The sequence below is a fragment of the Mya arenaria genome, chromosome 13, assembly GCF_026914265.1.
Source record: "Mya arenaria isolate MELC-2E11 chromosome 13, ASM2691426v1".
In the NCBI taxonomy this organism is placed as follows: Eukaryota; Metazoa; Mollusca; class Bivalvia; order Myida; family Myidae; genus Mya; species Mya arenaria.
The window spans coordinates 68,142,819-68,170,783 of record NC_069134.1 but is presented as its reverse complement, the minus strand read 5'-3'; the positions used below and the strand labels follow the sequence as shown (position 1 = coordinate 68,170,783).

The window sequence follows — 27,965 nt, the reverse complement described above, 5'->3', positions numbered from 1 at the left end:
ATCCCATGGTAAATATCCCGGTCCGAAAATATCCGGACTTAGCATGGATCGGGTTACACACAACTAGGTCCGAATATAATCGGACCCCGCATGGTAAGGGTTAATTTAGGACATCTTCACATGACTTACTGATTGAATGTAGTCAATACGCAAATATACTGAGGAATCAAAGATGTAACAACTGTAATCAAAGTGATTTTCATGTTTTATTGATATGCCCAAAATATTCAGAATGAAGAACCAAAGATATAAAACAAGTTATAACATGTGGCCAACAAAGCAAAAATTTGTCAATTTATTATCCAAAATTTCGAGAATAATTCTAAACAACCTGTCTAAGTTTAAATACAATACAAACATCTTAAGAAACCAATATTTTTTTTATTTTTTTTTTATACTTATTTTTAGTATTAAATATTGTTGTGCTCTTCTGTTAGAACAATTTGTTGCCTTAATTCATATGTAATAAACAATGTTGAGTTAAGTTGAGTTGGGTGTATATAAGTGTGCAAATGGTGATGGCAAGTGTGAAAACCGAGATGGTAAAAATGATGTTCAGACACAGCTTAACCTATAAAGAATTGGAACCAGAAGCAAAATTTTTACCTTTTTGGTATTCTATTAATACATGCAATATCAATATAAATGAGATGGGTGATGATGAACACATGCGATGATGGTGCATGTTTCTTGTATAAAGAAAATGATGATCAGAAAAAAAATCAATGAACAAATGGAAAAAATGATCTGAAGCCAATTGTATAAAGCTGGATAAGTTATCCAAATGTTATCTTGGCTAATTTGCACAAAAAGACAATTTCAGTAATTATTGGATCAAGGGATAAATATAAATTAATATATATTATATAACTATAAAAAACGGTTTTATACAATCGCCTACTAATGTTTACAAATATCATATAAATATAATTGTACATCATAAAGGTAACCTTTCAAATAGAACTAGATAGATGTTTGCATAATTTAACAAAAAATGATTCTGTGCATTTTCACATATTAACATTAACATGGTTTAGAATGAACAACAAAAGCACTGCTAGAGCACCAACACTCATCCATTTTTTCAATTGATTCAATTTTTTAGTCAATCAAGGGGCATAACTTGAAACCTCAGAAAGAGTTATGTTGACTTGAACATTTGTACCAAGTTTCATGTGAATATATTTAGTGGTTTATCACTTTATGGCCAATAGTAAATGATTAACCTCAGATTTACGAAAGCATGCAAAAATATAATCAACAAACATGGTGTAATATTTACCTTCGCTGTGCTTTTTGTACATAGAAAATTCTGTATGTTCATATTGTAAAGCCTGACCTTATTGTTAATTTCAATATTGTGCTCTGATTGGATTAGCTTAAATTGATTGAGCCAATGGTAAACAATGTAACAATAACCCGCTATTCGAGTTTTTTCTACCTAAGTTACTGATAACTTTTCTTGAATAATAAAAACTCAGTTGCAAAATATATATATTAATCATGACAAATAATGATTTAAATCTATTGATTGATCACACTTTCTCATATATTTATGCTGTATGAATGCAGTGGGGCACATTTGCAAATTGCCCAAGAGGCTTTAGCATGCTGCATGGAATTTGCTCACCTGCCCTTCTGCATTCATACGGCATGAACACATGGATAAATGTGGTCAATCCTTGAGTGCTAAGGATACAAGGAATCTATAACTCTACAGGTAAAGATCAAGTACAGGGAATTTCAAGTTCAAATTGCATAACTATGTATAACAGTGAACACATTGTGGCTAACAAATAGGTGCGTGTTCACAATAGGAAAACAAAGCGTTGATAAAACTCAACCAATCTTCATCAACAAGTATAAATACACAAAAAGCATCATGATTTCATGCTCTCATCTCAACTGTCATGACAAAATAAATAAATAAATAATTAAATAAAAACTATTAACTATAGATAGAATTCTCCCCATGAAGTATAAAAAAAGTTAAAACATGATGTGAAACTGGATGACGTCATGGCAGTAAATGTTAACACAATGGGTGGTTCTTAAATCCAAAAATAATTTTGGAATTATGAATCAGTAACTGTCATTTATGTTTACAGCTGTCATGAACGCGGTTTTGTGGTCAATTTCTAAAAGCTGATGTTGCACCTGCTTGTCCTTAAAATACAAATGGAAGTGGTTTGTGAGTCAAACTCTGAAAAAGCTTGTTAACTGCTGCTGGCCTTTAACTTGTGGCAAGAGTTTTCGCCTACACGACTTTGACTGGTCCTGTTTCTTTTTCTTTTCTGGTTGTGAGGTTTCAGTAGACTGTGCATCAATTGGTAGAGCTCGTTTTTTCAAATTTTTAGACTGGTTACCTTTCGCCTCAAGTGCTTTACCATCTTCTTCAATTGGTTTAGTTTTCTTTCCTCCAGGCTTTTTGTTTCCATTATCTTTATTATCATCATCAGAAGATTTCTTGGTATGTTTAGACTGGTTCCGGGCATTTGTAACATCTGATAGACTGGTGTCTGTACCCACGTCCTTCTCCAACATGGCTTCAAGGGCTTTTTGGGCTTCACCGGAACTCAGCCTTGAGCCAGCATGGACAACTGTCTTACTGAAAAACAAAAGTTAAACTCTTAATTTATAGTACTGTATAAAAATGATGAGCCCAAAGTTCTTCGCCTGATTTTCACCAAGAGAAGTATATGTTATGGGCCTATAGCCACTATCAATCTATCAAAGAGTTTGCTTGTCAATTCTCTACCCATATTTAAGGTGTGACAAGGTAGATAAGTTTCTGTTTGTTTGTTTGTTTTTTAACTTCCTAACACCTTAATTTTGTACTGAAAACACAAAAAGAAACTTAAAAAAGAGTTTTGTGTCGCAGGTATTTATGTGAGTCAGTCGTGAAACAGTCCAAACAAATTTTTGATATATTGTGGCCTAGCTATGCCCTTTAAATGTTTAGCCAACAGTAAGATTCAACTTCTGGAGCATTTGAATCTTTTTCCCTCTTTTTTTAACATTTTCTATGCATTTACTTGTCATACCAAATTGCATTGACTTATAGCTTTCTGTGCGCCTCTGTAACTTAGACTATGGCACTGCTTAAATCTTTTTACAAAAGTTTTCTTAAGTCAGAACTGTTTATTAGTTTATGAACCCTGATTTAATGGTCATGATTTTCTCCCATTTATAACAATAAATTGTTAACAGACTGTCAAAAACACTTCATAATTTAAAACCTCCATAACAACACTCGTAAAATATGCCCTACTTTAATATGAATATTTTTTTTTTTAATTAAAGGGACATGCTCACAGTTTACAGGGTCCTCATTTAAAAGCTATATTTTAAGTGCAGAGAAAATTGTTCTCATATCAATCAGCAGTGGTCAGTAGTGGTCAACATAATATTTTGTGCAATGAGAAAGCCAAATTTATTCAATAAAATTATTTTAAATCAGCAGTCAGGCATTGTTCAATTCAATATGGTGAAGTGGTAGATATCAACAGTGGCTGACCCAAATTAAGTGGGTAGTTCACAAAATAATATGTGGACCGCTATAAAATTAAAGAGTGTGAGTATGTAGTATTAGTACATACACAAAATAAATAGTTATAAAATGCCACTTATTTTAGTACGTACATACTAACAATCTTTCATCATAATTTAGTCAAAGTTAGAATACCCAAAGGGTCTTCTGTTGATGGTAAATATTTACAAATCTCGCACTAAAAATGCTCCAATTCCCTGAAAGCATACTGTAGTCAAACAATTGAAAATTGTACTATTTTAAATTCTAATTAACAAAACATTGGCAACTTTCTGTCACTGCTTTGGTTCAAATGAGTATCTGTCTGTCACTTTTTATTTTTTAGTATCAATTCAAATGACCCAATTTGATAAAAAAAAAAATGGGTAAAATTACTGCCAAAATGAAATCTGTAAGCAAGTGACTTTAAACCCCCAGTTTTCAAGAAATAACTATCCATCACATGAAGATCCATCAATCATAAAGCTTAATGGTTCTAGTATTAATTATGAAATAAAATTTTCTATTTTAAAGACCTGACTCTAGCACTTTCTGACAGCTTAATAAGTATCAAAACTACAATTATTTAATGACTATATTTTATAATCAAACAAAAAACTGTCAATAAAAGTAACACAGTGACTATAAAAATGATATATCAATAGTACAACTGACATATTCGGAATAATAATAATTTAAATTGTAAAAGTCATGACTAATTGCTTATGCTTTGTACTTCTAATTATGTAAACTACAAAAGGTCACATGAAGGTAAAACTTTAATATCTTCATAAATATAAGCTTTCTTGTCATGAAACTTTATCTAGAATACAATCTATATTTGAAGCTAACAGAATTGCAGGTAGGCAATCATTAAGTACTAGATTTCGCTACACTCACTCTGCCCATTCTTAATCATGTCAATTTACTTCATGTCATCTAACTATGACATACTGACAAAGGTGTGCAACAAATTTAACTTGCTAATTATCATCACCTTTAAATAAAGTTTCAATGTCTTCATTAAGCATAACAGCCCAACCTTTCTGATGCAACAGTTTCTCTTGGTCTCACATAAAATATAACAAGAGCACCTCAGAGTGTCAACTCTCATCTGTTCATGATAGTCAGGGCTATAGCTAGCCCTCTATTTATGTGGATTCATAATTGTGCTAGGGGGGTTTGGGGTCATGCCCTCTCTGAAAATTTTGAAACCATGGTGCAGTCTGGTGCATTCTCTGCGTTTTGAGATGCTTTATTTATCATCATGTAGTCAAATAGGCATACTGCAACTTTGGCTAATTTATTTGAACTTTTTTGTCAGAATGCATAAAGGCAGCTACGCCCCTGATGGTAGTGTTTCCACTAGGTGTTTTGGGCATCTGCCAATATGATGCTGCCCCTTTGACTGCCTAAAGTGTGCCATGCTGCCCTTTCATCTTCCCACGTACCTTGTTATTGTGTATTTGTTTAATGAGCAGACAACCTGTGTTTTCATTATTTCATTGTTTCTGTCAACATGTGTACCAAGTTTCAATTGAATATATTGAGGGTTTTCTTTCAATATAACCAAGGCAATGACACAGAGGCTATGACAATATTGCACCTTTTCTTCTTCAAAAGACAAACCAACTAAAAATTATAATCATTAATAATTAAAACTGTTTAAGTGAGTGACAGCATTTCGTGGAAGTTTTTGATACTTTGACTGCTTTTTACAGCCATTTAAATTAAAGTAATGCACCTTCAACATTAAAATCTATTTATGGAGTGATCCTATGAAGGCATGTCAGTAGCTGTCTCTTGTTACTGTAAAAAATGAACGTTGCTGCGTGCAACTTCATACATGATTCAACGTGTGTTTAAAGTAGAAACAATGTTATGATGGTAAACAAAGGCAGCTTATGATTATGTAATTAAACATAATAATAGGATCTTAAAAGTAATGTGAAAATGAAGAAAGGTACAATAAATCTGATGTATAGGTCAAAGTGTCACTCAAAGATGATGTAAAATATAACAATCTACATCAATTAGAAGATAATTATAAGAAAACAAATCATTTTCGGCATCACTGACTGATACTGCCCAGGTTGAAAGAACATATCCAGTTGATCCATTCTGGGGTCTGTGTAATCCTACAAATTCTAGAACATTGACTGATCTCCACAGCTATGTAGGGACATATACTCATTTCCCACCCAAGAGCTGTGGGGCAAATGCTCGTCTGTTTATTTATTATTTTGAAAAACTAGCATTAGAGTTATGGATCTTGCTACGCATGGAAATTTTGTCTGTAAGTAGATATTAACACATGTATTTATTTAAACATCATCTTCATGTTTTTATAATTATGGTCAAAATTATATTTTTGGTAAGAAAAAGGGCATATTTGAACAATTATGACCATTATTTAAGTCAGGGTTAAGGGCCTTACATTTGCATGTACATAATCTCATTGGCAACATGTGTGCCAAGTATCTTGAAAAAAAATAAACCCACATATATAACCAAAACTGTAGTCATGTACAAACTTTAATACATCGAAAAACCAACAAATGAATCATAAATTCACGTGTACCATTTTCAATTTGCATTTTCAACAACTTTTATAAATAATTATAATTAGGAGCATAGAAACCAACTGCACCTTCACACCTGCTATACTGTCTTCCAATTTCATGGTTTACTTACGTTTGTAATAACTCTGTCAAACTCTTCCTAAAATATGACTTGTAAAGCCTTCAAGGTTACCTCTCACTTCAAGCCTCAACCTCAAGAAAACCTCAAGCAAACAGTTAAGGCATAAATTACGAAAATAAAAGAAGTTTGGTTTATAATATTAAAATTGCATCAACACGAGTTACGTGTTATGTCTTAACTGAAGTTCATTGTTTTTATTTTGCAATTAAGGTGAGGTTACAAAAAAGAATTTAAAGCTTGGGAAAGTAGATGGTGAACATTAGATATGTTTTGGATATAAATAATCTTTAATGTTAGATCCCATTTTTTTCTCATCTTATATCTTTGAGGATATTGCCCCTGGACTCAATAATTATGTTTTGAATTCTGTGATGTGTCTTACACTGAATTACACAGTGCTCCAGACAGGATTGAAAAGCGCAGGATGGAATATTGGAATTAACAGGCATTTTGAGCGGTGCAGCAAATTAAGGAAAAGGGCCTTGGTGGGGGTCACCCCACCCACAAGGATTTTTCAATAACCCCCTCCCTCCAGAACATTTCGATTTTTAAACCAACCAAATTCATTTTCCTTCAATTCCTGGCTTTAACACAATATGCAATCTTACAAACAACACTTGAAAAATTGTTCATAAGACAAGAATAGAGAGAAAATTGGACCATATAATGGAATCTAATGTCTGCAATACCAAACTCTCTAATTTGTGGCTGAAATTGGCTTATCAGTACAAATGTCTGCATATCACCTCTGAGGTAACGACTAAAGCCCAACCAGTGGAACATACTGTTGGCCTCTCAGAAAATTCAAAAACTGGTTTCAAATTAGGAAACAGACTGGAGAATGGAGAATTATAATAAATTAACAGTTGTCTTTCAATCAAATTAAAATGGGTGGGTTTACAGTAAGTCTCACCTTGGCAGAATAAAGACCTGTGATGCGGCCATGATGTCATCATCTCCAGTTACATCAACGTTGTGAGCCGGGTCTGCCCAGTCATATGTCGACTTGTAACGCTTTGCATACACCGGCGTCTGGAGAAGTAAACGAAACAAGGTTTTCAAACTTAAGCTTTATAGTAGGCTACATACACAATTACTGTGAATTTATATAATGATTTTAGTTTATAAAACTTATTCTGTCTCTGTTTTATAGAACAAATTTTCTTATGAATGATGACCATGATTAAAGTGATTGCATGACAGCTATGCCACTTATAACATGACAACTTTATTGCCATTGACAGCATGACAACTACTTTGCCATTGATAACACAACAACTACCTTGCTAATGGCAACACAACAACTACTTTGCCATTGATAACACAACAACTACCTTGCTAATGGCAACACAACAACTACCTTGCTAATGACAACACAACAACTACCTTGCCAATGGCAGCATGACAACTACCTTGCTAATGGCAACACAACAACTACCTTGCTAATGACAACACAACAACTACCTTGCCAATGGCAGCATGACAACTACCTTGCTAATGGCAACACAACAACTACCTTGCCAATGGCAGCATGACAACTACCTTGCTAATGGCAACACAACAACTACCTTGCTAATGACAGCACAACAACTACCTTGCTAATGACAGCACAACAACTACCTTGCTAATGGCAGCATGACAACTACCTTGCCAATGGCAGCATGACAACTACCTTGCTAATGCCAATGGCAGCATGACAACTACCTTGCTAATGGCAGCATGACAACTACCTTGCCAATGGCAGCATGACAACTACCTTGCTAATGGCAGCATGACAACTACCTTGCCAATGGCAGCATGACAACTACCTTGCCAATGGCAGCATGACAACTACCTTGCCAATGGCAGCATGACAACTACCTTGCTAATGGCAGCATTACAACTACCTTGCCAATGGCAGCATGACAACTACCTTGCTAATGGCAGCATGACAACTACCTTGCCAATGGCAGCATGACAACTACCTTGCCAATGGCAGCATGACAACTACCTTGCCAATGGCAGCATGACAACTACCTTGCTAATGGCAGCATGACAACTACCTTGCTAATGGCAGCATGACAACTACCTTGCTAATGACAGCATTACAACTACCTTGCTAATGGCAGCATTACAACTACCTTGCTAATGGCAGCATTACAACTACCTTGCTAATGACAGCATTACAACTACCTTGCTAATGACAGCATGACAACTACCTTGCTAATGACAGCATGACAACTACCTTGCTAATGGCAGAATTACAACTACCTTGCTAATGACAGCATTACAACTACCTTGCTAATGGCAGCATTACAACTACCTTGCTAATGACAGCATGACAACTACCTTGCTAATGGCAGAATTACAACTACCTTGCTAATGACAGCATTACAACTACCTTGCTAATGGCAGCATGACAACTACCTTGCTAATGACAGCATGACAACTACCTTGCTAATGACAGCATTACAACTACCTTGCCAATGGCAGCATTACAACTACCTTGCTAATGACAGCATGACAACTACCTTGCAAATGGCAGCATGACAACTACCTTGCTAATGGCAGCATGACAACTACCTTGCCAATAACAGCATGACAACTACCTTGCCAATGGCAGCATGACAACTACCTTGCCAATGGCAGCATGACAACTACCTTGCCAATGGCAGCATGACAACTACCTTGCCAATGGCAGCATGACAACTACCTTGCTAATGACAGCATTACAACTACCTTGCCAATGACAGCATGACAACTACCTTGCTAATGACAGCATGACAACTACCTTGCCAACGGCAGCATGACAACTACCTTGCTAATGACAGCATGACAACTACCTTGCCAATGGCAGCATGACAACTACCTTGCCAATGGCAGCATGACAACTACCTTGCCAATGGCAGCATGACAACTACCTTGCTAATGACAGCATGACAACTACCTTGCCAATGGCAGCATGACAACTACCTTGCCAACGGCAGCATGACAACTACCTTGCTAATGGCAGCATGACAACTACCTTGCTAATGACAGCATTACAACTACCTTGCTAATGACAGCATGACAACTACCTTGCCAATGGCATCGTGACAACTACCTTGCCAATGACAACATGACAACTACCTTGCAAATGACAGCATGATAACTACCATGTCAATGGCAGCATGACAACTACCATGTCAATGACAGCATGACAACAACCTGGTCAATGACAGAATGACAAGTACCTTGCCGATGACAAAATGACAACTACCTTGCCAATGACAGCATGACAAGTACCTTGTCAATGACAGCATGACAAGTACCTTGCCAATGACAGCATGGCAACTACCTTGCATATTGACAGCATGGGTACTTCCTTTCCAATTACAACTACGTTGCCATTGACAACATGACAAGAAACTTGCCCATAAAAACAATGAATTTGCCAATGACAACATGACACCTACCTTTCCACGGACTACATGTCACCTATCTTGTCAATGACAAAATTACACCATCTTTGCCATTGACAACACAACACCTACCTTGCTATTACATCACTTACCTTGCCATGGACAACATGACACCTTCCTTGCCAATGACAACATGACTACTACCTTGCAAATGACAAAATCAATCCTTTGTTGTTACCACAACTATGTTTCTGTCAAAAAATGATAAGAATAATTTACACATCATTTCTGTTAGACAAACTCTTACTTACATAACAATTTAATAAGTTGTACCTGTTTCTTGAGCGACTGGTTCAGTACTCTCTGTGACAGTGACTGGTTAAACCGGTTTCCAGGGCTCGTCACTTCCAAGTCTTCCATAGGAGACCTGCAAAAACAAGCTAGTTACAATCTTATAACAAAAGTGCCAAAAGAGGATGTTAATGCTTGTCTGTTTTTTTTCTCAGTGACCCAACAAATAATACCTCCCAGGATTTTTCATAGGACATTCCAGCTGGAGGTCCTATGACTCTTATTGTTGATGAATTCAAGCTACCTGAAAATTGTATGGCTTCCCAATATAACTGTATACACTCAATGAATGCTTATTTAGGGGTCCTAGAGATGCACAGTAATTTCAAAATGGGAGTCCCTAGCTTTAAAATTGTATTATGGATTCAGGTTTTCTGAATCAGGGTAATCACTATGATTTAAAATATAATCTCCAGACATATGGCATGTATAAATGTTTACTGGAAAACACATTATTTTAAAAATTATTTTCAAATTTTTTGTCAGCAAATCACCTTTTTGTGACTCAAAAATCAAACTGTTTGTGACTCATGAAAATTATTTTGAATACTTTTCAGCTAATTTTAGGTTATTTTCTGTTGTTAGTCATCTCTATTGGGAAACATCAATTTCAAATGACAGAAATAGAAAAACAAACAACTAATGTAGATGACTCAGATGACTGACTATCAACAAAGAATAAATGAATAACAATAAAATAATTTTGAGATATACAGCATTGTAAAGTTTGTTACTGGTTTACTGGCGAACATTTATAACTGTAAAATGACAGGTTTTATGACATAAACATTTGATCAACGTTCCCAAAACACTGTCATGTATTAGTACATTAATTCAGATATGAAAAGGTTAATTATCTGTGATATTTTGAGAGCGAGTTCTTATAACAAGTGACATTTATCAAAATTCAAATCAGCTGCATTAATGGTTAACCATCAAAACAATTGTCAATAACAACTCAATCCAAAAAGACATTAGTTGAACAAAAAAAGCAGAAAAATACCACGTTATTCCATTTTTGAGAGCAGATATCTACATGTTGTTCTTTTTTCATTTGTAATTACTAGAAACACATAAAATTGGGAAGTCTGTTTTTAGCGCACTTGCGATTTATCATTTAAATGTGATGGGGTTAACAAGTGGCATTTCAGAACAGCCGATATAAAGGTTCATAACCTAAATCAATTTCCTGGTAAGTTACAAATAGAAGAGCAAACATTAACTGAAAAAAGACCATCATTTTCCTCATTGAATGAAAAACTTTAAGGTGATGGCAACCTTAGTTTTAAGTGTCATAGAAAATGAAAATATTCACATACTAAATTCTGGAAATCAACTAAAATTTGGCGTGGTTATTGAATTTTTGTTATCATCTTGTAAGAGGCAGCTACTGAAAGTGGTGGTATGTCATAACCTGTCTTATGTACATGCATGAATTAAAAACTATACAAAATCTTGAAAATGCACAATAATTGAAAATTTCCATTTCAAAACAATTCATTTTAGCTTGATTGCATTTGGAGCTAAACGTATTCTTTCAGTATGAAAAGGTAGAATTGTTTCCTGCTGGTACTGGTACATGCCTGCGCCACAGTCATGAAATGATTCATTTTAAACACTATATGCAGCCATTTCAATGGTTAAATCAATCACCATTTTTTAATATTTCCTCTTCACCATTGGCTAAAACTATATGTCAAACATAAAAATAACCTGTTACTTTTTGTAACAACCTTACTTAAAAGGTTAAGGTGAAGACAGATTGAATCGAAAAAGGCAACATGAGTCAAAGTTAGAGGTCACTCACAACACCAGTTGTCATGTCCAGTGTCCAGTGAATGATGTACGTGTGACCTGAAATAATGTACTTTTACTGATGTCCAGTAACGAGGAAACTAGTCCAGTAAATGACTTAAACTGTGGATGACCAAAAATATGTTATAATAAATATACTGTTGTCCGTTAGTTATGAAACTATTAACCCCATAGCCTTATACAATTATGTCAAATTGCGCTATTGTCTTGATATGTTTTGACACCATGATCATCTTAAAATTTGTATTCACTAAATGGTGTTTCTTCAAGTAAAGTTTTACAGTAAATCATCCTTGTAAAAACATCCTTTTTGACAATGAATATTTTGAATGTCATGTTTCATTTAAACAATTTGCACATATGTTCTAAATAGTAATAATTACCTTACCATTTTTATTTTAACCTCATTTCATATTTGTCATAGTGCTCCACTAGTATTCATAGTATCTTGACTTGCCATTAATTTGAAATTACACAAAAAATGCTCTTTACTTAAAAAAAGCTCCTAAAGTTAAAACTAAACTTTGAGGAAATTCTATTAAATATTCAATGTGTGATTGACAAAATGTCAAGTACAAAGGCATTAGACAATCAACACCAGATGAATCTAACAAACATTTGGCCTTGAGAATGTTTTTCATTTAAGAGTCTGACCTGTTATTAAGGAGGTATAATTAGCACTAGCTAAAAAACAGTTCATATAAATGAGATGAAAATTAGGTTTAAGTCAACACAAGCAATCACGAGGACAACACATGGTTTATATAAGAAAACTGGGTTCAATTGGAGGGTAGTCAGACAAAAGTAGATCCAAGGCCCATCCTGCCAGAGAGGTCAGGGAGTATATTATCCAACAATGTTTTTATTATAATGCAAAACGGCCTCATATTTCTCATACAAGCTTCTGTCATAAGTTAACAGGATCAAGCTTAGCTGACTTCTTTTGTTTTTGGTATAATTTGTGTAATGTTCTTATTTTAAAGAGTTTTGAGACTTTCTTAGGAAGGTAGTTTAAAGTAAAACAATGTTTTAGTCCATAAAATCAAATTTAAGCAAGCAATTTGACTGAATGAAATATGATACTGAGACCTGTTATCATTAATATATTTCAAGAAATTGGGGCCAGGATAATAGCCAGTCTCAAACAATTTGTAAGAAACTGGTCAGATGGATTCCTGCCTAAACCAGTAATGGTCAGATGGATTCCTGCCTAAACCACACTGGTCAGATGGATTCCTGCCTAAACCAGTAATGGTCAGATGGATTCCTGCCTAAACCAGTAATGGTCAGATGGATTCCTGCCTAAACCACACTGGTCAGATGGATTCCTGCCTAAACCACACTGGTCAGATGGATTCCTGCCTAAACCAGTAATGGTCAGATGGATTCCTGCCTAAACCACACTGGTCAGATGGATTCCAGCCTAAACCAGTAATGGTCAGATGGATTCCTGCCTAAACCAGTAATGGTCAGATGGATTCCTGCCTAAACCACACTGGTCAGATGGATTCCTGCCTAAACCACACTGGTCAGATGGATTCCTGCCTAAACCAGTAATGGTCAGATTCTTTACCTGTGTCCTCCACTTGAACCATGTGATAATCTTTCACAAAACACTGACAGTTTTTTTGTCACAAAACTAGGGTTGTGAATTGGATTGTATCTCTAAGATGGCGTTTTTTCACCAAACCATACTGCTTAAGAAGTGCACAATGTATTTTCATTTGAGACATACCAAATATAGATTTAAGAAACCAGCCATTAGTATCTAACATTCTCACCTAAACTGAGATAGAACGGAGGGAAAGCGTAGCGGTGTACGTTGACTAGAGTAGATGTCGGTCAAGTGGTCAAGACTGGACATGTCATCATCCACTGTGGCCAGTTTGTCCAGAAGGCGGCGTAAGGCTTTACGGGCTCTTCGACTCGTCAGGGAGCCCCCACTTGCTGCAGGCTGGAATCAAACATGTTTTGTGCACTGGAATTTGAGAGATTTTAATATTTCTCACAACCATATCGGGAATTCAAAACCTAATAAAATAAAAATTTGCAGATGTTTGCAGATGACACGTCACAAACTACCCTCATAATTTCCCATTCATTTTTCAATGTTTTATTTCTAAAAGGGAAGTAGACTTTAAATAACGGAATACAAACATACAATTATGAGTTAAATGTCCAGAAATGCGAACATCAAAACATTTGTGTCAGTGAACTAAAAAGCACCATATGGCAAAAGGATGCCTTTTTCGTTTAACCTATCACAGATGGGTTTTTTCTTTACAAACACACTGTGACATATTAATTTCAAAATCATAATACAATTTGTAAATGCCAGAATAACAAGAGCCGTCGTAAGACAGCGCGCTTGACTACGCCGCTTTGACTTAGAAGTGAATACAATAACGATGTAATATTACCAAGTTTGGTCTCTTTATGTCAAACCTAACTAAAATTATTCAATACATAAGATGACTTTGATGCTGCCCTCCTACCAGCCCACCCGAATCAAATAACTTGATTTCCCATTTTAAAAATGTGGTCAAGAATATGTCTTTCAAAAGAAATAAAAAAAAAAATCAAGGGCCATAATTTGTATTTAGGGTTTAAATGAAGTTGTGTTTCTTGTTGTAAGATGGTCGTAAATAATAATTTTGAATTTTATTAAGTGCATTGAATGAACGGTATAGAAGTTTTTTTATTAAAATCCCAACTTGCCCTTAACTTTTACTTGCCCTAAAACTTTAACCTAAGTCAATCAGGGGCCATTACTTGTATTAAGGATATGGAGTTATGTAACCTCATTGGGTGATGGTCCTGAACAATTGTGTGAAGTATTAAGTCAATTGAATGAAGGGTATAGAAGTTATTAATAAATATCCCAACCTGCCCTAAAACTTTAACCTAAGTTCCATAGTTAATCAGGGGCCATAATTTGTATAAAAGATAATATGGAGTTATCTAACCTCATCATGTGATTGCTCTGAACAACTGTGTGAAGTATTAAGTCAATTGAATGAATGGTATTGGGAGTTTTAAGTGAAAATCCCAACTTGCCCTAAAACTTTAACCTGCCCTTAAACTTTAACCTAAGTCAATCAGGGGCCATAACTTGTATAAAGGATAATATGGAGTTATGTAACCTCATTGTGTGATGGTCCTGAACAACTGTGTGAAGTATTAAGTCAATTGAACAAAGGGTATAGAAGTTATTAAACAATATCCCAACCTGCCCTAAAACTTTAACCTAAGTTCCATAGTCAATCAGGGGCCATAATATGTGTAAAGAATAATATGGAGTTATCTAACCTCATCATGTGATGACCCTGAACAACTGTGTGAAGTATTAAGTCAATTGAATGAAGGGTATTGGAGTTTTAAGTGAAAATCCCAACTTGCCCTAAAACTTTAACCTGCCCTAAAACTTTAACCTAAGTCAATCAGGGGCCATAACCAGATCCATAATTAGGGGCCATAACTTGTATAAAGGATAATATGGAGTTATGTAACCTCATTGTGTGATGGTCCTGAACAACTGTGTGAAGTATTAAGTCAATTGAACAAAGGGTATAAAAGTTATTAATAAATATCCCAACCTGCCCTAAAACTTTAACCTAAGTTCCATAGTCAATCAGGGGCCATAATTTGTGTAAAGAATAATATGGAGTTATCTAACCTCATCATGTGATGACCCTGAACAACTGTGTGAAGTATTAAGTCAATTGAATGAAGGGTATTGGAGTTTTAAGTGAAAATCCCAACTTGCCCTAAAACTTTAACCTGCCCTTAAACTTTAACCTAAGTCAATCAGGGGCTATAACTTGTATTAAGGATATGGAGTTATGTAACCTCATTGGGTGATGGTCCTGAACAATTGTGTGAAGTATTATGTCAATTGAATGAAGGGTATAGAAGTTATTAATTAATATCCCTACCTGCCCTAAAACTTTAACCTAAGTTCCATAGTTAATCAGGGGCCATAATCTGTGTAAAGAATAATATGGAGTTATCTAACCTCATCATGTGATGGCCCTGAACAACTGTGTGAAGTATTAAGTCAATTGAATGAAGGGTATTGGACTTATAAGTGAAAATCCCAACTTGCCCTAAAACTTTAACCGGACACCGACGCTGACACCGGGGCGAGTAGTATAGCCCACCTATTCTTCGAATAGTCGAGCTAACAAGGATTATCACACAAAAAGTGTGATTGACTATTTCATTGCTTTTATCCACAATTCAAGTCAAATAATAAAGGGCAATCATCTGATATTCATGCTAGATAATTATCTTCTTGATCAGTTTATTAAAAAGGATGGAATGAAGCTGTAAGTGTTGAATAAAGTTTAATGCAATACATCAAGTAGTTGCTGTGATGCCATAACCAGAATTTCTAAGTCAATTAACAACGGGCCATTATGAGCATTACTTGCAAAATAAAGTTATATAACGTGATAAATTTAGTAGGTTTGATGGATGGAAACCCTTGCAAAATGTTTCAATGCAATATGTGAAGAAGATGCTGCGATACTGACTTATATGTGCTAACATGCAAAACCTTCAACAGAATTTCTTAGTCAAACAATAAAGGGCAATAATTTTCATCATATGCAAAATAGAGTTATCTTATCTGACACAAAAGCCAGGGTGAGAAGTACAGCTATACTTATTCTTGGAATAAATGAGCCAATAACATCAAAATGTGCCTATATAAAGCCTATTCTTTGTGCTTGACATTTAGCTAAGGCGTTATGGAGGGGTGCTGTACCCTGGCCCTTTTTGGTAGCGCCCTTATAAATGCCTTCATAGAATTAAATGCTTAAGATAATCATAAAAATGTTTGTGTTGTTTTAATACAGTAAAACTGCGATCGCTCGAGGTCGCCAGGAACCGAGCCAAAACCTTGACGGAACCGATGTTTCGAACGACCCGATTTTCAATTTTCCAGTTTGATATGAAATATCTTTCAGTGTATTTTAAGGTTGAAGTCGTCAAACAGACTGTTTACTAAGACACCGATGTGTTGCGTTGTGGAAATCGCTAATATGTTCAAAGGTTGATGTAAACTAAATGTAAAACGCAAAAGAAAAAACAATAAGTGAATAAATAGAAATGTTTATTTTAACAAAAAAGCACATTTTCGTAACAAGCAACATTTGAATGACAGTACATATTGTGGCATTAGTCAAATTTAAGTTTCACAAAATCAAGGATTGTTGATTGGCGTATCTTGTCGGTTTCGCAAAACTGTTCAATCGTAATGTGACGTAACAGCGTACAGAGCGTCTGAAGATCACGGTCAGCATCGGCAGTGAATTCAAAGAACATCTAAAGCGTTAACTTCTCTTCATTAACTTTTCATTATTATCATCTCAAATGCCCATATAAACTAATATCGGTCATGCGTTAACAGTGAAAAACGGTTTTTCACACCTTATTAAATTGCCTTTCAACTGTCATTGCAATTTTTACAACTTGCGAAAATTTTAACACCTAGCAATTGTTTGTTTATTTTGGAACACGCGTTCGGGAAAAAGTGTGAAATTATGTCCTCGAGAGACCCATAAGGTTTTGTGAACGATTTGTGTACTTGGGACCGAGGATATTGCTCGACTGCTCGACATAATTAGGTTTCGATGCAGCGTGGGTATATTTTATATGAAAATAGAAGGAAAAAAGTTCGGGACCAAGCTCCGACCTCGAGGGAACGCCGGTTCTCGAACGATCGCTTGTTTGAGGGAACGTAGTTTCACTGTACATATAACATAATAATAAATACATACTTAATCGAAATATTTTGCAGTTGAAAACTAAAATTTCTTCAAAAAAACATAATTCCGAACTTTTCCTGCAAAGTTCTTAACCTTCAAGTTCCTCAAGGCCAGATAGAATGTGCGCTTATCTCCCTTAGCACCTTGTGGCTACAGTAGCACTCAGTCCTTTCAAAACATCGCTAAAACCTCACGTATGTGGTAAAAAACCAACAATAAACAGCTCATTTCCTGTAAATAATAACTATTAGAAGATGCTTTACCATATTTCTGTTGCTAATGAATGGCTGTTTTTCCAAAATGACACATGGGTATTGTCAATTTTGATATTTGGTTTCAGATGAATTATTACATGGCAAAACTATATAACATATTCAGCAGGAAATGCAAAAATTATGCAGAACCAATCAAATCTCTTTGATTATTCATTTTTATTTAAAGTTTATAGAATGTACCAACCAATTGAAAAATACAAGTAAACAAAATCACAGTCTTGAAACAGTCATAAAAAACCACTAATGGGACATACTAAAAGTTCACATTTAATGATCTTTGTGGTCAGAAGTAACATTTTGCCAACACATTACGAATCAAAGTGATGATAACATCATGCATAATCTTTGTAAAGGTTAATTAACCTCCCCCACCAAACTGTTACCATTATCAGAGAGTGATTTATTTTCATCAAAGTCAGTAAAGCTATTTTTACCACTAGTTTGACTGAAATTAATGACAAGTACATCAAAACAACGATGTTTCCGAGAACATTACCCTCCTGTCAGTGATAGTACGTAAATGTGATAAAATCACAAACAAAGGTCTTGACATTTAACTCACAATGAAACAATGAACAATTGAAGTAACTTACAAATAAACATTTTACTGCAGATGAAAAACAAGTATTAACATTTATTGTAAGTATTGCAGGGTTTTTTGTTGATATTTCAGTGTAAGAAAGGTTAACTTATACAACTATAACTTAATAGTGTATGTAGGTTAAAAATTAACATTAATTCACAGCAACAAGCAGAAATCAGTCTTATGGTAAATTTTCAAGTTTTAACATCAAATCAAAATATGTTTTACACCTTTTTTTAATAAATAACGATAAAAGTAACCATGATCTTTACTGCACATCACACCATGTGAATTGCAGTTTTATTTTTAGCAACAAGAACCTATGATGTCATATTGTTGGCTTATGTCATATTCTCTATATTACTTATTTCAGCTTGTCAACATTCATTTGCAAACTATGCAGTGAAGTTGTTCAAAGGGGTGCAACTTAAAAAGTGCTTCAGTCAGAGTGATTGCCCTTGTTTGCATAATGTTTTATGGCACTTGCTTTTCAACTATTCAAGACAATGTTAACATTTTAAGTTATCTCCTATAGGAGTTAATCTATTCTGCCTTAGCACCCTGGCATTCGTTTGCAGCCCCGTTATTTCTAAAACTTGCTCAAAATTCTACTTGTATGTAAGCAATGGCCAACACAGTTTGTGCATGCAACCTTTGACACAGATGTCTTCTGTTGCAAAGATGCAGGTATGCCAATTTAATTTGTCATGATGCCTTACTATCAGACAAAAGACATATCATGTTTCTACTGGATTTTCAATTATATTCTTCTATAATCTTGATCCAGTTACAACATATAGCAATGAAGTTTCTCGGTGTATTAACTTAGGTATCTAAGGTGCCTGTAGTGGCAGCTAGTGTTGGGAATCAGACAGAAAAATTACTATCGATAATCGGTTTATGAAACCGATCAATGATCGATTATTAATCGGTTTAATTATCATTCAATTATCTTTGGTCATTTAAGGCATGCAGATACAGTACATGTACCAGTTTTAAGCACCAATGTCCCCTTACAATAGTGTTTGTACATTTCTTTGTATAAATTACATTATTTATTCAGAACGCAACTGTCCTTTAGTGTTTACACGTTACTATTACAGAACATTTGACCACAGGCTCAATTTTGGTCTTAGCATTGTATACATGTGTAAAATAATAAAAAAGAAATATATCAATTTGTTTTTAATAATCAGTCAGTAACAAGTACAACAAGCAGTTGATTATTCTATATATTTTCCAAGAACCTGCCTTTCAGAAAACTGAGAAAACTAAATTTCTACATTGTAAGAAGTAAACGGGAACATGTTTTAAAATCACTTTTAAACCACAAACATTAGAGGTTGAGAACCATTCCTATAGCAGTTAAATTAAAAAAAAAATAGTAATAAAGTACTGTACTGACTTGATAAGAATATGACTAAATAACTGAACATAGTAACACCTTACATGAACTAGCATTAACCAGAATAAGAAAATTAGTCTGTAGTGGTTATGTCCCTTGTCTCTATAATCGATTGTTCAAATTTCACTATCGATTGTCGCCGACGTAGACCTTTCCAATCAATTGTCGATTATAATTGATCATCGGCACAACACTAGTGGCAGCTATCTGTTCATAAGGTAGTCAACCAGACCTTCAAGGCTAGACTGGCGTACCTTACTGTCCCCCCAAAACCCTTATCACCAACACATACCTTTCCAGGTGTGTCAACAATCTGGGTGTCCAGAGTATCGATGATGGCAGCTATCTGTTCATGTAAGAGTTCAGCCACACTCTCCACGCTAGACTGACGTATCTTACTGTCCCGACATTTCACCATCTCTCGCTTGACGATGTTCACTGTACGCTTACATGCAGATCTTCAAAATAATCAATAACAACAGTGACCAGAGATTCAAAACTTGAAGAGAATGTGTGATTATTCAAAACTATTCTCAATTAGTATGTACTAAATTTTAAAGATGCAAAGTATGGATCAGAAGGCTGACTTTATTGTGATCACATACCTTATTGTTATGACACTATTTACAAAACAGACAGATATATGGATGTCATTGAACTGCCAGCGGAAGGGCTGTTTCGTTAGGGGTATTGGGGCCAGTTTAAGCCCCCGATTGGGATGCAGAGGGGCAAAGCTTCCAGCCACATAAGCAAAAATGCTGTTTAGGTAGGAGCCCTGTTGAGGACTCTCATGGCTTCAAATTCGACACCAACTAGAGTGTCAATACTAACAACAAAGAAAGTAACAACCAATAGAACTACATGAACATAAAATATATTTGACACGGCCTGATCTGTACCTGATATCAGGTTCCTCCTCCAGCACAGTCTCCATACGATGCATCAGGGACACAAACTCCCCAACCCCCTTTACATGTGGAGCCAGGGGGTTACTTGAGTCTGGGGCATACCCTTTCCCGCCCAGTCGGATACGCATTATGTATGAAGTTGCTGTCTGAAAATTAAGTTAACTGATTAGTGAGCATTAGCATCATTATGATTAACTTTTCACTTAACATGTAGTTACTTGAGTCTGGGGAGTATCCAGTATGTATATAAGCATAACTTATGAGGTTGCAGTCTGTAATACAAGTTAACTTGAGTAAGCTATACAAATTTCTCAACCCTCTTAACTTGGGCTTCAAGGGTGTTACCGGATTTACATGTTATTGGTAAGTACACATGAGGCAAAGAAATTATACTGGCATACGAAGTAAAGGCAACTCATTTAAGCTTAGTTAAAGGGAGACAACTTAATGAATAAGCTTTGAAGCCTGCAAACAAAAGTTGTCAAAACTTTAAACTAAATATAGACATGTACTCTAAACACCAGGTTTGTTCTAGAACAATTAAGACATATATGTGCAAGTCAATTTTTGTTGTGAAACCTTAACGTGTCTAAAGTGTTTGTCCCCTGTCATGTTTGGCTTATTAACTCAGGGAACTAGGGCTTTACGGCCCTTCATATGTAAATACTTTAAAGTGACACTTATTGAAAATCAATACATACACATGTAAAACAAACTTAAATTTTGAGTGATAAACCTACTTACTAAATAATGTATTTATTGAAAAAAAATATTAATGATAACAAGATTGTAATCGTGTATTTAATAGCTGAAAACGCCAAAAAATTAAATGATTGGTGAATGATAAAAGATTTACTGTGATCTACTATCGTTTCATAAGGTAGAAGTACCGTGTTTTCTGCAGCTTTCTTTCAAATTAAACTCGCTATCTCTCATAAGAACCTTTGTTTCTGACATTTATTCATCCTTTTTGATACATTAAAACAATTTAATTAATTTTGGTATATCTTATTTGGGAGCAAGAGTGCATCTTTAAGCATAAATAGATGGAAACAGGCCATCAACTCCAACCCTAAAAATTATTTGCAATATAAGGGATGCATGCCCAAAGAAGGGCCATCTTAGACCGTATGTTGAAATTGTTTCCAAAGTTGTTTAAATCCAATTCAAGGTACTTCTTACTATTTTAAATGCAAACTAACTTAACAACTGTATGTTTCTCCTAAATTGAAAGCTCATAATAATGAACTTTATTTTCCTTGCATACATGCACAGTTTGTAAGTTTTTTAACTGATAAGCCTTCTCACCTGGTACATGGTCATGTTTTTCTGCCTGGCCTGGTGTTTTAGATCAGTGAAGGCTGCATGGGTAAGTTCACGTTCCGGTACATTGAAAACACGGGACATGGCTAGCTCTGAGCGCGAGTTCACCAGTAACTCCAGGTATGACAAATAGATGATACGAACATACGCCTGCAATTGAAAACATTTATGAGTATAAGCAACACCAAGCAAATATTTTCGGCCTTGACTAGGTAATGCAAACATCATAACAATGGTTTGAACATTTTATCTTCATCTTTACAAATCAAAAGAGCAGGAAGCATTTAACATGACAGTGCTTACGTATACAGTATTATAAGCCTTATCAAACCAAATTACACTTAAAGCTGCACTCTCACAGATTGATTTTTTTTATTTTTTGTCTTGGAAAGAGCAAATTTTAGCATAATCATCTGCAAACGAATGATATAATATTGTTGACAAAAAATCAGATCGAAGATTTTCATATTTCCGTTCGAAAATTAATGTTTTATGGCTTAAACCGTTAGTAATGGTTTAAGAAAAATGCATAAAACATAAATTTTTGAACTTAAATATAAAAATCTGCTATCTGCCTTTTTGTAAGCAGTCTTATATAACTGGTTTCCAAGGATTTTCGCAAAAATTGGCTCCTTCCAAGACAAAAAATTAAAAAAGTGTCAAACCTTTCAATCTGTGAGAGTCAAGCTTTAAGATAGTCGTCTCCAACTTAACACAGACAGAATAATTTTGAATACAATCTAATGGCATTTTCCTGGAAAATAATCTTAAAGAAGGGTGGATAAAATCCAATTATTGGACATTTTTACATCTGTGATAGATGGGGCTTTCTTCACAGTGCTCATGACCTCCTTCTCCACCAGCAGTGTATCTAGGCAACCGTCGTCAATGGTAACAGTTATGTTGTCTTCACAGTCCAGGGGAACTTCAACTTCAACTGCTCTCACTTGCCGTCCCTCGCATAAGTACTTTAACATGTGTCGCTGTAAAGAGAATACCAAGTAGTACAAACAGACAAGTAAATGAACAGTTTTTATAAATTGTTAAACATTATCCCAATGAATGCAAAAATAAAACTCATTAATCAAAACTTTCATAGAACATAAATTACGCAACAGGGAAACAAATATGTCGATCAAAATATGTACATACGCATTAAAACGTTTTTGTTTAAATAATATTAAGTCAGTGAATATCTATCTAAAGCCTTTGATAGTTCAGTCCTTGAATATAATTATTGTACTAGTATATTTATATAAGGATATTCCCAACGCTCATCATTTTTTTAATCAATTCAATTTTTTAGTCAATCAAGTGGCATAACTCGAAACATTCTTAGCAAGACTTGAACATTTGTATTTACTCTTTTTTGTAAAAACTATATCATCCTATATCAAACCATAACATATTAAACAAATCTTACATCGATTTCTGATTTAGGCGCATCAAGGATGACTGGAGTTTTCTTCAGCAGTTGTTTTCTCATGGATTCATCCTTTTCGCAGGCCTCTTTCACAAGTTTAAAGGCGTCACACATGTCAATGCAGTTACATTCCTCCATGAACTTCCTGTACAGTTCACATATCCCAGACTCCTGACTGCAGGAAGTGATGTCATAATTACTCAGCAGTTTTGAGTTGTTGATGTCTTTTGAGGCTTGAATAACGATGCTTGATTCAACATCAAAGTCACCAGTTTCCTGCATGTTGAAAACATAAAATCAGAAAATGTACAAGAAATGAGATGTTATCGTCTTTAGGCATGGTAGTAAGTTAATAAACTTTTAAGTCACAGTATGGTGGTACTATGGTATAAATTAATACTTATAGCAATTGAATATGAATAGCGGGTGACAAGTCAAACATCAAGAACAGATAAACAATACACTTCACTGATGTACATATAATTATGAAAACAAAATAGTTCAATATGTGATTCAATAACCAATAATCTTCATTTACCAAGTGAATATGCATTTGCTTGTTCAGGGTTATCATGTAATTAGTTAACACTCCAGACAGATTGGCTTAATAGTTATGAGTATTTATATCAGGGAAGATCAGCCTTATTTTCAATGGAAAAAAAAGAACATAAGAATAGTTGACAAAATATTATTTAAATATAGAGAATAATACTAGAAAAAATCTAAATATATTACCTTTTAAGTTAGATGCAAACTCCAAATGAATATATAACAATTTAAAGATGCAAGTGTATCAATATTTGACTAACTTAATGACCTTATGCCATTCCATGAAAAATCTGACTAGTCACCTGTTTGTTTTTCTCTGCAAGACAGAGCTGTATGGCTATAAGCTGATCCATGGGAGACAGAAGAGTAACTCGATCATTCTTGAGTAGGTTGAACTCCCGGCACAACGACACAAAAAACTGCGGGTACCCACACACAGTCAGCAGACTGGTCAGACGACGTCTGCTGCTTAGAACTATGGTATTGTCTGAAGATACAATGAACAATAACGAACATACGAATATATTTCAACAATTTTATATAACAGTTTAGAGCATTTTCATTTTTAGGGAATACATTGCAAAGTCAACTTAAGAAGATGCATGAAGAAAAAAAGCTTAGAAAACTCACTTTTAAATGCCTCAGCACTATTGTGATGGAGCTTTTTTCATACACATGTGCATGGCGAAATACACAGAGTATACAGTTAAATATCCTTATATACAGTCGAATCCTGTTGGCTCGAACTCCAAGAGGCCGGTGAAAATACCTCGAGCCTCAGAAAAATTGAGCCAAGTGGGATTGTTTACCTTCAGTATAAAGAAATCGGTCCTTAACATCAAGTTCGAGCTAACAATGAATTCAAGCCAAGGGAGTTCAAGCCAACGGGTTCTGACTGTATTTACCAACATTGTTTTAAAACAGTTATTCCAGTAAGCATGTTATTTTGATTCACTTCAATTAAAAGCAGTGGCGAATGTAGGAATTCGTAACTGGGGGGAAAGGTGGGTGGCAAAACTGTTAAACCCCCTCAAAACTTTTATTTCACTGAGGTTTTGATATATTTCACTGAGGTTTTGATATGACATATAAAATCAGTGATGCTTATCAACCCTTGATTCAAAAATACATTTATACATCTCATAGAGTGGAAATACATGTACTTATGAAATAAATACATGAGTGTTTAAATTGTCAATGTATCAATGAGCAAGTTAAAATTAGGTGTTTATAGATTGGCCAACTGCTAGATCCACCACTGGTTGAAAGTGGGAATGCTGTCAATAATAAGGCCTGCAAATGAATAAAAAATGAAATTACATACCACTGCTGTTTTGGTCCTCTCTGATATGTTTAAGCACAGTATGAAGGCTGTTTTTGATGACATCAATGTCACAACATTGCACAAAATATGCAGTGGATGATCCATCCTCGCTTGATGCGACTTCAGTCGGATTTTCTGGCATGATGATGTTTTATGCCAGTAAATTGGCTTGCTTATGATATTGTGTGGCCTTTCAAGTATGTTGAGGTACCTGGAATCTTCCTCTAGTCCTGGAAAAAAGAGTTTAAAGACTAGATATAATCAACATTTACTACAATGCATTTCAACTTTATAGTAAATAGCTAAACAATCTATTTTTTTATTGTTATTTATTGCCAACTTTAAATAAAGATTTTTGTATCTTGTCTTGGTCATTGGTTTTATCAGTAGAAGTCAACTGTTGACTGATTATATAACTGGCCGGATAGACAATGAGGAAATAAGATTTTAAAGCTGCAACTACGATTTAGGGATCTTAACGTCTAATTTAGCAAAACTACATCAATAAGTAAACTGAAAATTGCACCTGTGGGGTCAAAAAAACAGATTAGCGGAGAATGAAGAAAAATGATTTTTCAACTTGTGGATAGAAAAGGACATATTGCACATTTGTTATGAAGAAAACAAAGAAATAAGCAACAGCTTAAGTAGCTTATTTCATGGAAACAAATTCCTTAATCAATCTTTATTTTACAAGAATCAGCTTATCGTGAGTAACAAAATTATATTTTCTTTTAAGATCCCGAAACTTTTAAAATGTAAATATAATTACACAAATTAAGAAGCCGTAAATAGATCCTAACATATAATTATTTGGACTCAATCATACAGTGACAAACGATCAAGGCATACACATATTTTATGCTTTTTCTGACTGACTTAAAACCGCACAAAATACCTCATACCATGTTTTTTCTCTGAATTTCATATCTTACCAGCAAATACAGCAATAATGTATCCTGTTAAAATATTGGCATTCAATGTAGAAAGAATGCCACATGGCAGTATTATGTGAATGCTAAGCGGATTGTTTTCAGATAAATTCAGCCCAGTGTTTAGAAAATATCTAAAAATAAATGAGGTGTAATGTCAGTTGTATAGGGCACTTCCTAAACAATCTTAAATGCCGTTCAGGCTTGTTTTTTAAATAATGTTTACTCCAGACTAAACATCATTAAAAAAGAAGCTTGGATGGCATTTTAGAATGACTAGGGCACTACCAATAGCCTGTTAAGCTTGCTTTATAGCAATGTGGTTGTTATTTACTCGAAAGGACTGGTTCAACAACCCCCCCCCCTCCCCCATTCATACTTCAGGCATGCAATATTTCGCTTTAAAGTGTCACAGTGTGTTTTGTATCTTTCGATAAAACAATCTTTTCAACCTGTTAACAATATCTGTGTTAGTTATTGGCACATATTTAGTACTAGTGGTATTGTACAGCGTAATGTAACGTATCACTTAGTAAGTAGTTTAACAACTTCTAACAATGGCATGCATTTCCCACCAGTGATCACAGTAACAGTAGGGCTGTGTATCGCCGGACAAAAGGCGATCCGATTCGAATCACAATCTTTGACCTGGGATCCACGAATCGACTCACAATTCACATGGTTATAAAGCAATATATAATTTAAAAGTAAATGAATAATGAAAGTATAACAAAAGCTTCATTTTTGTTCAGTTTTTACTTTTTTGTCAGCCTTTACATCAATCCCGAAATGTTTTCAGATTTAAGAAGAATAGGAAGCTGGGTCATTTCTAAATAGCACTGGATTTGATGTTTTTGTTGACGGGGATTCCATGTTGACTTTGAATTGCAGACGAAAATTAATGATAGCTGTACATAAGTTTCGCATTTTATTTTATTATTGTAGATCTTCTCTTTATAATTTCTTTAATGCCCTTTGACTTTTCATTTCTTATTTCTATTTTTGTTTTCTTTTTAAAACATTTTATTCCCTTAAAACCTTGACAAGAAGCATTCTTCATTCGAACACCGCACACTGAATTGAATGCTAGCGCTGTATGAATTAACTTCCAGTTGCGTCAGTGTAACACATTTCGGACATTTTGGATAAACATTGCATTATATGGGTTTTTTTAAACAGTAAAATATTAGCTGGAATTGAATTAAATCATTTTGTTATATTCTTTTATTAAATTTTGCACTTGAATCGCGATCCAGCGATCTCAGCACTGGCGAGTATTTGGGTCGAATATTTTGCTTTGACTCGCGATTAATCGGGTACTCGTTACAGGCCTAAGGAACAGTGTGTTCAGTCAAGTGTGATCTTATCGCCGATTGATAAATCAAATTCACTTGACGCTTTGCTTACATACTGTTTGGTTCACGCAATAAATATATATTCTATGTATATAAATATATTACAGTCCTTCCCGTTGATAGAACCCGTAACGCCCATCCGGTGACATTTGGCGCCCAACAAGGGACCGTGGCAGCACTGTTTGGCAGCATAACACGCTCTCAGTGTTAATTATGTGAACTCCTTAGCACTGATGTTCCTCAAATTCGAGGACGAATTTCCAGTTTGCAGGGAAGTATGTCACGGTACCGATACCTATACAGATTGTGAGGTGTGTAAGCAATCCAATAGCTTAGTCG

At 34.9% G+C, this 27,965-nt stretch overlaps 1 protein-coding gene across 2 annotated transcripts in view; it reads right to left on the bottom strand.

Moving 5' to 3' along the window:
- Window positions 1-224: 224 nt before the first annotated feature.
- LOC128214275 (PCNA-interacting partner-like) overlaps window positions 225-27,965 on the bottom strand; it is a 28,257-nt gene continuing 516 nt past the window's right edge. For both annotated transcript variants that reach the window (XM_052920662.1, XM_052920661.1), the window contains exons 2-12: window positions 25,340-25,569; window positions 24,318-24,502; window positions 23,467-23,742; window positions 22,853-23,026; window positions 22,029-22,193; window positions 20,712-20,866; window positions 20,105-20,270; window positions 13,560-13,732; window positions 9,946-10,039; window positions 7,146-7,264; window positions 225-2,608 (exon numbers count right to left, since the gene is read on the bottom strand). In XM_052920662.1, coding sequence (XP_052776622.1) covers window positions 2,197-2,608; window positions 7,146-7,264; window positions 9,946-10,039; window positions 13,560-13,732; window positions 20,105-20,270; window positions 20,712-20,866; window positions 22,029-22,193; window positions 22,853-23,026; window positions 23,467-23,742; window positions 24,318-24,502; window positions 25,340-25,481 — 2,061 coding nt within the window. In that variant the 5' untranslated portion in view covers window positions 25,482-25,569 and the 3' untranslated portion in view covers window positions 225-2,196. The remainder of the gene's footprint in view (window positions 2,609-7,145; window positions 7,265-9,945; window positions 10,040-13,559; window positions 13,733-20,104; window positions 20,271-20,711; window positions 20,867-22,028; window positions 22,194-22,852; window positions 23,027-23,466; window positions 23,743-24,317; window positions 24,503-25,339; window positions 25,570-27,965) is intronic.